A 15,061-nucleotide genomic window follows, 5' to 3' on the forward strand; every position below is an offset into this window, starting at 1 on the left:
TGCTACTCCAGCAGAATACTGCACTGAAATCCATTTCTCAAAAGAGCAAAAAGATTTTTTTGTATTCGATTTTGAAATCTGACATGGGGCTAGACATTTTGTCAATTTCCCAGCTGCCCCAGGTCATGTGACTTGTGCCTGCACTTTAGGAGAGAAATGCTTTCTGGCAGGCTGCTGTTTTTCCTTCTCAGTGTAACTGAATGTGTCTCAGTGAGACATGGGTTTTTACTATTGAGTGTTGTTCTTAGATCTACCAGGCAGCTGTTATCTTGTGTTAAGGAGCTGCTATCTGGTTACCTTCCCATTGTTCTTTTGTTTGGCTGCTGGGGGGGAAAGGGAGGGGGGTGGTATCACTCCAACTTGCAGTACAGCAGTAAAGAGTGATTGAAGTTTATTAGAGCACAAGTCACATGACTTGGGGCAGCTGGGAAATTGACAAAATGTCTATCCCCATGTCAGATTTCAAAATTGAATATAAAAAAATCTGTTTGCTCTTTTGAGAAATGGATTTCAGTGCAGAATCCTGCTGGAGCAGCACTATTAACTGATGCATTTTGAAAAAAAATGTTTTTCCCATGACAGTATCCCTTTAACGTAGAGATCTGCTTGTATGGCGATTTCGCCAAACGAGCGGATCTCTCCCCAATATAACCACATTGAGGTGGGCTATAGCGGGCTGATCCAATCATGGGCCCTAGGGTCCAACAATTGGACCATAGTACAGGCAATATGGGCGGTTGGATTGCGGGACCACATCGATGAACAGATGCGGTCCGCGATCCGACAGGATTTTGTAACCCTGTCTGATTGTCATCTGCCCGACTTTTTGACAGATATCGATCGGGGGGGACACACGGGCCAATATGTTGCTCTGTCGGCAGCTTTTAGCGGCCCGTGTACGGCCACTTTTTTAGACTCTAAACTCCACTGGGGCAGGGACTGATATGAATGATGAATAATCTCTATAAATTGCTGTGTAAATGTGTCAGAGCTATATACATACCAGCTAATATATGAATAAAATATACCTGCTGATACAGTGTCACTGAGGTCTTTTTTTTTTTTTTTTGCCAGGCAGAGAAAGCTCTTACACATATTTGTAACCATAATATGCAGATATGCAGGGATTACGTTGTCGAATTCTTATTTGAATATACTGTATAAAGACAATAATTAAAGCTACTAGTCTGTACTACTGTACTGGGTCATAGTGTGCCTTTAAAGTTACATACAAAGAAAGTTTCCTTATTTACAGGAATTTATACAATTTTCTACATTCCAGCAATAAAGCACGTGCTTCTGCATTAGGTTGTCCTCGCTGTCTTTTCCTAGAAGCAGCCTGTTACTTGTGCCAAAGTGAGTTCAGCTGGTTCTTAATAGATTGACTGCTGTGCCTTTATATACCTAGCAATTCTGTAGTCTTTTAGGGCTCTTACAGACGACCGTTTTTACTTGCGCTCCCCTGCGTTCCGTTTTTCTGCGTTCAGCCGCAGGGGAGCGCAGGAATAGATGCATTACATTTTTTCCAATGGGGCTGTACTCACACAGACGCGCGTAGGCGCCGAACGCAGGTTGAGACGCAACATGCTGCATTTTTCCTGCTTTTGGCGCCTACACGCGCCTGTGTGAGTACAGCCCCATTGGAAAAATGTAATGCGTCTATTCCTGCGCTCCCCTGCGGCTGAACGCAGAAAAACGGAACGCAGGGGAGCGCAGGTAAAAATGCTTATCTGTAAGAGCCCTTAGGTGACTGTTGACAGAGAGTTCAGGAAGTTGTTGGTGGCAGTTTAAATTCTCAGAAAATATTTGTAACTTTGTGATACGCTTTTGCTTGAACATCTTTTGTAATATAAATATCTTGTCAATTGTGGCAAAAAAGTGAAGTTACCAGTAGCGCCATGTGAAGTTGTTTGTCGCATAGCATTTACCAGTATAGAAACGTTTCTCCCAGCCAGATGAAACTATATGCAGCCAATAGCACAAACATAAATAACAAATAATTTTTTTTGTTTTCACAATTCATAGTAAAGGAGCATACAGATTCTTTCAAATTATCATGCTGTGTATCATTAGAGAATGTTAATGTGTGATAAGTACACTTGTCTGATGCTAGCTTTCTCTTCTCTTGCAGAGATAGTTGTTGAACAGAGGAGTACTCCTCCCTGATAAAGCCTGATAATGAGAAACCTCAAGAGATCAGGGAATCCCAGTCTGTGGTGTCTGCTAAGGCTTGGAGCACCACAGTGACCCCTAGACGAAGCCCTAAACAAGATGAGCAAACTGAACTTCCAGAACAACAGAGTCATGCAGGACCGACGGAGCGTTTGTATCTTCCTACCAAACGATGATACTTTGAATATCATTATAAACGTGAGTATATCTTTAAGGGATGCAGAGGCTTTGAAGGCCAACAGCCAAGATCTGGAGCTCAAAATGGGAACTTATATTTGAGTGATTATTGGCATTGCTGCAACCATATACTTTAATTTAGCCTTAAGAGTGCTTCCACAACCCCCGAATTTCGTATATTGCTGCAACCATCTACTCTTTTCTACAACTGAATGTCAGTGGCTGCTGGGCTTGAGGCAATGTTAGACAATGCCACAGCCTCTGTAGGCTATGGTACTTTATCGTTTGTTTTTTGTTGGCTTATTTGTATCATGAATGCTGGGGTTCCTTAAAGAGATACTGTCATGGGAAAACATATTTTTTTCAAAACAACGCATCAGTTAATAGTGCTGCATCTGCAGAATTCTGCACGGAAATCTGTTTTTTAAAATAGAAAACTGATTTTTTATATTTCATTTTTAAATCTGACATGGGGCTAGACATATAGTCAGTTTTCCAGCTGCCTCCAGTCATGTGACTTGTGCTCTGATAAACTTCTTTCACTCTTTATTGCTGTACTGCAAGTTGGAGTGATATCAACCCCCTCCCTTTCCCCCCAGCAGCCTAACAACAGAACAATGGGAAGGTAACCAGATAGCAGCTCTCTAACACTATATAACAGCTGCCTGGTAGATCTAAGAACAACACTCAATAGTAAAAATCCAGGTTCCACTGCAACATATTTAGTTACAGTGAGCAGGAGAAACAACAGCCTGCCAGAAAGCAGTTCCATCTTAAAGTGCTGGCTCTTTCTAAAAGCACATGACCTGGCAAAATGACCTGAGATGGCTGCCTACATACCAATAATACAACTAAAAAACAAGGCGAAATATTCGCCCATCCCTATGTCTACTAAATACTGCTAATTCCAAATGTTTATAAAACGGCATTTAGAAACTATTAAGAATAAATGGCGGATGTTTTTTCTTGACTTTATGATAATGTATTGTAACTTGTCTAGGTATAAATCCATATGTGTGTCAATGGCATGTTAGTAATATGTAATGAATCTGTTATTTTATACTTTATACCAGGACACTACACCAGCTGTTTGAGAACCACTGGCGCTATAAACAGTCCTTTTGCTTAGTGAAGCCCAGCAGAGCATTTGGAATGCAAATGTTGACTGACACCTCCATTAACCAAAAGGCACTGAAGAACTAAATCATAATTTAAAATCACTAACACAGTAGGTGGCTTTGTCTCATCTTAGCTGTCTAACAAGCAGTGGCATGCTGGTCTGTATGGCAGGAATAAATGTCCCCAGTTGAGTGGAATTTTCATTAATATAAACGTTTGCCACCCATGAAAAATTCCTTGCTAATTCGAGTCCCATGTGGTGTTCTGAAGCTCACATAAGATCCTACCTGACATTGCAGCTCTACCTTGCTGCCTAAGAACAACAAAACCTGTAGAAAAATAAAAGTTGAATAGAACAGCTGCTTATTTAAAATCATCAACTGGTTTATAGTTACTAATATTTCAATGTCCTAAATGCATATAATGTTATACAGTTAGAAGTGCTCCATTTCTATCCGTGCAGAGGTGCTTTTTAGAATATTGTTTTTGGGTTCTCAGAACGGGGGCACCTTTAATTCTACAAAGCTCCACTGAGGTATAAGTATGTTTTCTCTATACAGTATGTGTTATCTATTACAGGTGAAAGCACTTTGTCAGGAGTTACTGGAGCAAATCTGTGACCTCCTGCATTTGAAAGACTGTCATCTCTTTGGCCTGAGCGTAATACAAAGTAAGTCACAGAATGACATCTTTTACAAGCACTGTAAAATCATACAGGCATCTGCCATATCCACAAAGCACTTACAGGCTATATATGTATTGTGTCTAGTTATAGTGGCCATACAATTTACAAGCTTCTGTTATTTTAACAGTCAGTTCTACATCTCGCTGAGCTAAAATAAATAGGCAAAGTGGGTTATTTTCTCCTCTCTCTCTGTGGGTGACAGTTTTGCACATGCTTATATATATATCATTTACGTGACCTCTCATTACCAGGAAGAGTTACAATAATTTCTGACTGACATTTGAATTGCTGAAATGCTTTGTAAACACAATGAACAAATACTTTGCTTGTCCACTCAGAGTTGTGCTCAGTCAAACCAAATTCCCTTTGCCTTTACAAAAGTAGAACCTGTACAGTAGGCATATATATATATATATAGAGAGAGAGAGAGAGAGAGAGAGAGAGAGAGAGAGAGAGAGAGAGAGATTGAGAGAGATAAACTAAGACAGAGACACCGAGAGAGACACCGAGAGAGACACCGAGAGAGACACTGAGAGAGACACTGAGAGAGACACTGAGAGAGACACTGAGAGAGACACCGAGAGAGACACAGAGAGAGACCGAGAGACACCGAGAGACTGAGAAAAAGAGACTGAGACAGAGAGACTGAGACATAGAGACAGAGCGAGAGACAGAGAGAGCGACAGAGAGAGAGACAGAGAGGGAGAGACAGAGACACAGGATGAGAGAGACAGACAGAGACACAGAGAGACAAAGACACAGAGACACAGAGGCAAAAATGAGCGGTGAAGAGAACCTTACTGGAGCTTATAGGAGAGTGGAAGGAAAATCAAAGTGCACAACTTTAAAAAAAATAAATAACAATAATGGAATGGAATATGGTGAAATCAAACTCAGTTTAGTTAGGTTGAGCAAGCTAAGTAACTACACAGTGAGGTTACCTTAGTGGCTGAGATTTCCATCAAGAACCAATACATAGCTAGGATACCCCTAAGGGATATGTGCTAGTGTACAACAGGGAAAATGGAAAGGCGCAGATCTAGAAGTATTCAGGATGCATGCATGGGAAGTGGGAATCAGAAGGAGGGTGAGAACTGTGAACATTATATTATTGGGAAACTGAAGGGCCATGAGAACCCGGGCATATGCATTGTCTTAGTGGATCAGGCTGTTGTTAGGATCATTAGCCATATACTGTTTAAATAGCCATCTAAGCTGCCATTTCTTATCTTCTTAATGGTCTACTTATTGGCTGCTCTCCCTCTGGTGCAGCCCTCAGAGGTACCCATTTTATTATCATTAGGATGGCACCAAATCCAGGATTCAGTTTGATATTCAAGAACTTTTTGCAGAAATTGGATTCCACTTAACACTGAATGCCCAGTGAAGTGGAATCCAAATGTCATTTGACTTTATTGCATTGACCACTGAATGTGACTTTGACTATGATTGTTTTAGATTATGCAACTGTGTTTTTATTTTACTTAAACTTGAATATCCAAACTTTATTATAATTATTATTATTATTTGTTATTTTATGCAGGCATGTACTGAGGTAGTAAAAGAATGCAGCAAGAGAGCTCAAAGAGATTGGAGCTGTAATATTAGAAGTGCATCGCTTCTCTAGCATGACCTAGTGCATGTGGGTAGTGATGAGCGAATCTGTTTTTTATGTGCGACAATTTTACACTCGCAACCATTTTTCTCGCAACCATTTTTCTCGTTTTTTCTTATGGCTACTTTTTGTTTGTCCTAATCAGTAAAGTCAATGGGGTTTTTTTCTAATGGTGACTTTTTTTTCTCCAAATGCATAAAAGTCAATGGGTGTTTTGTTATGGGAGCGTTTTTTCGGGGCAAATTTTTCCGCAGCGAATTTTCAGGAAAAAATGTGTAAAAAGTTGAAATTCTGAATTTTGCTGCAAATCCATGGCTGGAAAATAAATTCGCTCATCACTACATTTGGGAAACAATACAGTAGTCCTAGGAATTAAGTAATTGCATATATTAACATGTAGTATGGAATGTATGTAGGAAAAGGACAATAAATATGAGATATCATGAGAATGAATTAGCAGTTTGGCACTTTCCTGGTGAAACAACAGCTGTGAATTAGAGATGACTGATAGGTGAAAGGGATAGGATTTACTATGAATTTGATTATGAAACAATTTAACAAAAGAAATCGATCAGAGGTTCCCCACTCTACAGATAGCCCAGACAAGCAAAGCTTTCTGTATTGTATTCGTCCTATCAGTTCCTCCATTTCTTTCCCTCCCTGCTGGATACCGGGACATACTGGTAGACATGACTTTAGCATGCTGAGCCCAGTGTGAGCAGTGGAGACAGCTGAGGCATGCCCAATAGATGCATTCTGCAGGAGCCACATTCCTCAGAGCACATATATTCCTCCTGACAAACTGGAGAGGCATTAACATCAGGCACACACACACATTTGTTTTCGATATGCAAAAAAACGATGATGCTACAATAAACAAGCCAAACTGGCGATTCCTTTGTAATGTTCACCAGCATGACTGGGCATAGATGAAATGAAGTCCAAGATCTCACAGTGTGCAATTTAGCATAATTAACAGCTTGCTTACAAAAAAAAAAGCATGACATTGAACTTATGCTGAAACTGATTAGAGCAGGGGGACAAGCAATGTCCCACAGGGGTTGTATAAATGCTAATGTTTCCCTGTCATTCATGTGAGTGAAACTGCTGCAAAAGTCCTGCTCCAACTGCACCTCAGTGAGCAACTTTCTTACATCTCATAAGTGTAAAGGTGGCCATACACAGGGAGATCTGCTCGTTTGGCGATGTCTCCAAATGAGCAGATCTCTCTCCAATATTGAGGTGGGCGATAATGGGGTGATCCGATCGTGGGCCCATCAGAATAGAGGCAATACGGGCGGTCACGATCCAACTGTCAGGATCCAACTAGGCACATACAGTTCCTGCCTCAAGTACTGACCCTTCCCTCATCAGTCTCCACAGCGCCCCCCTTCCTAAGCTCTGACACCAACGGGATTTTTAACCCTGCCCGATCTATATCTGGCCAACTTTCGGGCAGATATTGACCGTGGGAAGCCCGTCGGAGGGCCCCACACACGGGCCAATAAGCTGCCGACTCGGTCTGTCGGCAGCTTTAATCTGCCCGTGTATGGGGGTCTTTACAGTCTAAATTTTGACTGTCTAATCTCCTTTACCTGAATATACTGTGCTGTACAATTTAAAAGATCTGTAAGAAATAACTATATAGAAATAAGGCAGGAGAGGACTTAACATTCCTCTGTGAGAAATTGACCTCAGATATAAGCATTAAGCTTATTAAGTAGGCTGTTCAAAGGGTTGTAAAATCTTCATATTTAGATATTCCCTTTTTACAACGTTAAACATATTTAAAGTTTATTTAAACTTTGCCTTTCTGGATTGCTGTGGTACTTGTCACGGCAATTCCCGAATCACCTTAATTGTTTCTGAAAATGAATATGTTGAGTTATAGTTTAGCAACACTGCAGAGTTCCCTATGGTGGTAGGCAGGGATTCTTGGTTTTCATACCTTGATTGGGCCCCTGCACTGATGCCACAGTGCCTCATGGTATATGTTTTTTGTGTAAACAGATTAAATTCATTTATTCCCCTCTGTCTCTTTTCTGCACAGACAATGAGCATGTTTATATGGAGCTTTCACAGAAGCTTTATAAGTACTGCCCTAAGGAGTGGAAGAAAGAAGCTAGCAAAGTAAGTCCATCTAGCTGTGTTTATTCAACACATTTTTTGGCTTGGGTTCCTGAGGAATTTTGCCGTTGGCATAAAATGAAAGAAATGCGTATGTGGATAATACCATAGGAAGTGAGATGCTCAGCTGTTTGCAGACTCATGCCTTTAATGGTGGATAGCAAAATGTGATAGAAAAAAGTTGGGAATAAAATAAACTGTATATTTACATACAGTCATTAATTTTCCCCACACTATTTTGTATCATCAAACGACCAGGGTACTACCCACGTGTAGGTATGTTAATAGAGTTCCAAAAAAAGTAGGTGCACACCAAGAACTTTTGAAAAAGTTCCTGGTATGCAACTACGTTTTTTGGATCTCTCTCTTGTTTTGGTCTCTCTGCAAATTTGCAAACCATGTTGTGAGTTTGCTAAAGTACAATATTAGGATGTGGCATAAGGACCTTTTTATATACCAAGCTTGTTTACTCAGCAGAGCCCCAGGACATAAATCTTGGAAATATCCTCAGTGCAGTAAGAAATCAGCTGCTGCGTGACATTGATTTTGGGGAGGAACACAGTTGATGTGCACATGGCCATCAGACTTTCTGTCAAGCTGCCATTATTTGCCAAGTTATTTTTTGTCGCAGTGCAGTTGCTTGCTCCTGTAGATGAGCATGATAATGCTGGATGTTTTAAAGAATCTTGCGGGCAAAAAATCATGACACATTGCACTGATTTTGCAGTTAGCATCTTGTTTTTTTTTAAATATAGTTGACAATAGTTCTTTTAACATATGTTTAGTATGAGATGTGCAGACTGTGGCGCTTCAGCAGTTAGCCAATTCATCCTAATAATCTTCCTTTGGATTGGGTCCCAAGACCCCTCCTTCCCTATCTCAAGCCTTGATTTAAGCATCCATTGAGGTGCTGGAACTTTGTTATAGATTTGTTGCTAGTGTGATCCAATTACACGATCCTTTGCATAGTGAGAAATAAAGACATGGCGGCTTATTTACTACCACAGGTGCTAAATTGATCCCGTGTAGTTTCCTATAGCAACCAATAAGATCTTTGCATTTATCTTTTATCTAGAATAATTAAATCTAACTGTTGATTGGTAGCCCATGTAGCACCTATGTTAGAAGAAGGTATTATATAGCACAAAAGGAATGGATGCTTTCTTTTTTGTGGAGTTGTAATGCATGTATGCAGAATTAGTTGAAGTTTCACCTAGAGGATGTGTTAAATAAAGGCTACTCTTGGCCTTTGGTGGCCCTCAGGGCAACCCCTCATCCTAATTAGGCATTACACTATACAGGCTGGCAAATGCAAAGAAATGCTAAACAGACTAAGGGTTAAATTTATCAAAGAGTGAAGTTCCGCCACTAGAGTGAAATTCCGCAGCTCTCAATTCATTTCAGTGGGATTTTGAAAGGCGTATTTATCAATGGGTGAAAGTGAAAGTTCACCCTTTGATAAATACGCCTATAAAAATCCCATAGAAATGAATGGAGAGTGGCGGAATTTCTCTCTAGTGGCGGAACTTCACTATTAACTTCACTCTTTGATAAATATACCCCTAAGAGCCTTTTTACTTCTTTTTAATGCTTTGTTATACTGTTTAACTTTGCAGGCAATAACCTATAACATGCATGTGCTTATAAAACTTGTTTTTATTCCCATTCAGGGTATTGACCAGTTTGGCCCACCTATGATTATTCATTTTCGAGTCCAATATTATGTTGAAAATGGTAGATTAATAAGGTAAGCATGATAACTGATACATCTGTGTAATATCTGTGTAAGTTGAGCATGAAGTTGGTACAATAGTATCGGACCACAGCCTAAATTAAAATAGTTTTATATGAAAGACTGCGTTGACACACACATGTATATAACACAAAAAAGGATATGGGAAACTGCCGATGCTACGTTTCAGTCGACTGTTGGGAAAATTATATTTCCTACAGTAGTTTATGCTTTAGCACATCACACACATGACAAATTGTCATTTGAAAAGCGCTGTTGTTACATAGTCGTAAAATCAATTGTGCGCATAGTCTTAAAAAGACAATTGTGTTTTTAAGCAGGCAGTAAACCCAAACATTTTTCTCAAAACAAAAGAGCTTGCTTATATTGCATAGAGCTGGTCATGTAACATTCTTTTAATTTCCTAGAATTACTGAAACAACTGGGCTCGCCCCAGGTTGTTAAATATAAATAAAAACAACATATTTTCATTTGGATACTTACGTATTAATGCTTGTCATAACTAGAGGTGGTGCTCTAGTGATAAATCTTACTGTGCTTTTAGGAAAAGCTGCTCAAAACAATGTGTTATATAATCTTCCATGTAATCTGCATATTATTAGTGAATGTCATAAGCACTTGCTTAAGACATTTTATGACAAAAGGTGCTATTTGTCAGAGATGAGACCATTCCACAGGAGAAAGGGCAGAAACATTAGGGGCACCAAGAGATGCTGTAATTGCATAGTATCCTAATTCTCAAACCCTTTTTTGTCATGAGCTAATTTAGTTAGGCTTATAAAAAAACAATATAAAAAAACAAATATAAATGTGTTTTTTTACACAGACATACCTCATTGCACCAAGGAAACCATTACATTCTGGTTTTGTGGTCAATGGAACCAGTTTCCCACCCTCCTTAGGCTCACAGAGGCATCCAACCCCTCCCTCACCTTGTTCCATTGTGAAATGACAGATTCTTTCACGTGAAATCTATTTACCACCCATTAAGGAAATTAGAGGGACAAATCCCTGAATCCATCACTTCACAATAACAAGGCAAAGGATTACATTGAAGCCTAAAGGGACTTGGTAAATTGTTTTCTGTTTGTATAAAAAAGTTCAGATAGTGTTTATGGATCAAACATTTTCTAAAGCTAAAAGACAAGGATTGGCGGCTGAGATAGAGTGGAAAAAGGCAAAAGTGGTGCAACATGACAGTATATGTATCTTTATCACAGGTTATATTATAATGGCAATCACAGAATAGCACTTTCCCTCATGCTTGCATTTATACAAGTAGGCCCCTTTTCCCATTGATGTTTAAAGGGGACCTGTCACCCTAAGAAATAATTTCAAATTCTTTTCTATCATGTTAGTTGAGCAAAATAAACTTTACTTACACTGTATTTATTATTTACATTTTGTTTCCTTCTGTCTTGGAATTATACAATCACAGCAGGCAGGCAGCTGCCATTTTGTGGACATGGTTATTTAGGGAAATTATGTTTCACCCCCAAAATCTTGTGTATGCACCAGAATGGGGGACCTAATGTTCATGTGCAGTGCCCTACACAATTATAGAGCCTGAGGAGGGAAGGGGGAATGTGAGGAGTGCAGTGACATATAGGAGGTGCTGAATGGAAAGTAAAAAGTAATTGACTGCCCCTCCTCTATGCCACGGTCATAGAGGCGGGGCAGGTAATATTTGATTGATAGTTTAGATATTTACACACCTTTATAACAGGTATGGATGTTTTAATGAGAAATATTTTTAGGGTTCCATATTTAATTTGCAAAGGACTTTCATTATGCAGCTTTTTATGTGTAGGTGACAGGTCCACTTTAAGGGGCCGATTCACTAAATTCGAGTGAATGATTCGAAGTAAAAAAACTTTGAATTTCGAAGTATTTTTTGGGCTACTTCGACCATCGAATGGGCTACTTCGACCTTCGACTACGACTTCGAATCGAAGGATTCGAAGTAAAAATCGTTCGACTTCGATAGTCGAAGTACTGACCCTTAAAAAAAAAACTTTGACCCCCTACTTCGGCAGCTAAAAGCTACCGAAGTCAATGTTAGCCTATGGGGAAGGTCCCCATAGGCTTTCCTAAGTTTTTTTGATCAAAGGATATTCCTTCGATCGTTGGATTAAAATTAGGGATGGGCGAATTTTTTCGCCTTGTTTCACCGAAAAAATGACGCCCATAGACTTGTATGGAGACGTGCGTCAAAAAAAAAAAAAAAGACGCGCGACAATGTTTTTTGATGCCCATAGACTTTAATGGGCGTCTGCGACATTTCGCCGCCGGCGAATTTTTGGCGAAACGAAACGGGTCAAATTCGCCCATCCCTGATTAAAATCCTTCGAATCGCTCGATTCGAAGGATTTTATCGTTCGATCGAAGGAATAATCCTTCGATCGAACGATCGCAGAAGTTGCGCTAAATCCTTCGACTTCGATATTCGAAGTCGAGGGATTTCGATTCCTAGTCCAATATCGAGGGTTAATTAACCCTCGATATTCGACCCTTGGTGAATCGGCCCCTAAGTGTATTAGCAGATGCAGGCTATATGGCCACACCCAGAAGTATGTATAAATGCAAGTATGCAGAGAAGGCAAACTTCTTTAACTTATTTAAGCTCAATTCAGTGCTCGGTTGGTTGTATTTTTGGAAGAAAAGACAGAGCAAGATTCTGTATATTTCAATAAATAAATCAATGCAGAATGCATGTGAACAAATATATTCTTATATTAAAATAAATTCTTGGACTAAGATGTAACCTACACCTTGTGTCTGACCACCAATATTGTTATGAGCAAGTAGCAGCTTCCTCTGCCTTTATAGGCAAAGGAAATGTACTGACACCACTGAAGTGGCTGCAATCTGTCACCAGCCCAGCTCCTTATGACAGCTAAGCCCCAGTAGTTTTGTTAGTGCTGATCATCATTATTATGTATACAATGTTGTCAAGTTCCTGTAACTTTACAGTGTTCAGTTGCATCCAGCCGTATTTCTTACTTATTAAATAAAGTAAACCATGAAATGAATTCTGACATTTGATGCAAAAAGATTTTCAAAGGTTTAACTGCTGCCACTGGAGATCATCTTAGTTGTGTGTTTTACATATGATGGGATCTAGGGGTACCTACTTTGATCATGGGCTTTCTGTGAATCGCACATTCATTCACTCTACCAAATGGCAACCCATGTCGACCTAACATCTTTTTGCACTGTTGGGAGGCGGTTTCTCTACCATTCCTATACAGTTTGGACACATTGCAGACAGTGGGGTTTATTTATAAACACTGGGCAAATTTGCACATGGGCTGTAACCCATAGCAACCAATCAGCGATTGGCTTTTTTCAAACATCTGCAGGTGAAACAATGAAAGAAAACATTTAATTGGTTGAAATTGGTCAGGTGCAAATTTGCCCAGTGTTTATAAATGAGCCCCAACGACTTTTAACCTTTTAAATGCCACAGATCGTAGAATCTACGTTCTGTGGCAAAGGTACTTGAAATGCCACAGAACGTAGATTCTACGTTCTGCAGCATTTCCTGTTTCAGGAGCGGAGGAGCGGCTGTTAGAGCCGCTCGCTCCGTTCCTGCTCGATCCCCTGCCCCTAGGCAACGAGCAGAGCAGGGGATCGAGTGGCCCCTGGGGCGCGATCGCCCAGGGGCCCAAAAACAGCAGCAGGCACGTGTTACTTACGTGTCCTGCTGCTGCAGCCTGCACCGGATCGTCGATCTCCGCCCCCACAGCACACAGACAGGAACCACGAGGCAGATGTCTTCCAGGGGCTCTTCCTGATCGCCTGCAACAGTCTCCAGCGATTTTTTCAGGTTAGTGCAACAATTACACACACAAACACACCAACACACACTTATTACAGTAATACACACTTAGATTCACACTTACACACACTTACACATACATTTTTGGGGATTGGGGGGGTCACTTACACTCACTGCACTTACACACATGTGCACACGCACACACGCGCACATAACATGTAATTTACCATTTGTACACACGCACACGCACATACATGGCATTGTGGCCTTTTTTTTTTTTTTCTTATCGCATCGTTTCTTTTTTTGGCTGAAAAAAATGTTTTATTGCCATTACGCATAGCGTATTCGCTAACCGTACTGTGCAATACCTTTTGTATGTTATTTCGGTGATTATATTGCAATTTTGGGTATTTTGGTGCATTTTTAGCCATTTTATTGAATTTTTAGCCATTTTATTGCATTTTCAGCTCTGCATATATTGTGTTCACTTTTTTCTAGCCGTATAACCTGTTTGGCCCATCTAAAATATTCAAACTGTGATTCTGACAGCTGATAACACTAGTCTGGAAAAAAAACATTGATTTTTGTGGTTTTATTGGATTTTTTTGCATTTCACCCTTTACTGCCTTATTTTGTTTTGCCTTGTAAATTTTATCTACTATATATCCATTTGGGGGTCTCTGTGCGCCACATAGTTTGGTATATCTATGCATTTTGGGCATCAAAGTGTTCAGTAGACCTCTGGCGTTCATATTTAGGATGTTTTATGCTGATACGTTACGAAATGTGGGGCATATAATGGGGTAAAATTCAAGCTTTCTGACAATTTTCAGAAATTTGATAAAAACCGTTATGTTCAGCATTGCTTTGCAGTTTGGCAGTTTGCAGTAGAAACACTTATTTACCCATATTGGATTCGTCAGAATGTGTACTTTCTGAAAATATATGGTTTTCTGGGGTCTTTGTACTGTTAGGGGGGTCTAATGTCGCATAATACACACACCAGGTGCTTATATTGCAGCAGCCAGCGCGTCAGCTGTGAAAATGTATATACACTATTGTCATTTGGGGGTCTCTGTGCGCCACATAGTTTGGTATATCTATGCATATTGGGCATCAAAGTGTTCAGTAGACCCCTGGCGTTCATATTTAGGATGTTTTATGCTGATAAGTTACGAAATGTGGGGCATATAATGGGGTAAAATTCAAGCTTTGTGACGATTTTCAGAAATTTGATAAAAACGGTTACGTTCAGCATTGATTTGCAGTCTGGCAGTTTGCAGTAGAAACACTTATTTACCCATATTGGATTCGTCAGAATGTGTACTTTCTGAAAATATATGGTTTTCTGGGGTCTCTGTACTTTTAGGGGGGTCTAATGTCGCATAATACACACACCAGGTGCTCATATTGCAGCAGCCAGCGCGTCAGCCGTGAAAATGTATATACACTATTGTCATTTGGGGGTCTCTGTGCGCCACATAGTTTAGTATATCTATGCAAATTGGGCATCAAAGTGTTCAGTAGACCCCTGGCGTTCATATTTAGGATGTTTTATGCTGATACGTTACGAAATGTGTGGCATATAATGGGGTAAAATTCAAGCTTTCTGACAATTTTCAGAAATTTGAT

General features: G+C 39.9%; 1 protein-coding gene across 3 annotated transcripts in view; it reads left to right on the forward strand.

The window, feature by feature from the left end:
• Window positions 1–15,061, forward strand: part of frmd6.S (FERM domain containing 6 S homeolog) — a 115,647-nt gene that overhangs the window by 75,173 nt on the left and 25,413 nt on the right. For all 3 annotated transcript variants that reach the window (XM_018232347.2, XM_041574718.1, XM_018232346.2), the window contains exons 2-5: window positions 2,132–2,370; window positions 4,048–4,138; window positions 7,819–7,898; window positions 9,566–9,642. In XM_018232347.2, coding sequence (XP_018087836.1) covers window positions 2,272–2,370; window positions 4,048–4,138; window positions 7,819–7,898; window positions 9,566–9,642 — 347 coding nt within the window. In that variant the 5' untranslated portion in view covers window positions 2,132–2,271. The remainder of the gene's footprint in view (window positions 1–2,131; window positions 2,371–4,047; window positions 4,139–7,818; window positions 7,899–9,565; window positions 9,643–15,061) is intronic.

This window comes from Xenopus laevis, chromosome 8S (assembly GCF_017654675.1).
Source record: "Xenopus laevis strain J_2021 chromosome 8S, Xenopus_laevis_v10.1, whole genome shotgun sequence".
Lineage (NCBI taxonomy): Eukaryota > Metazoa > Chordata > Amphibia > Anura > Pipidae > Xenopus > Xenopus laevis.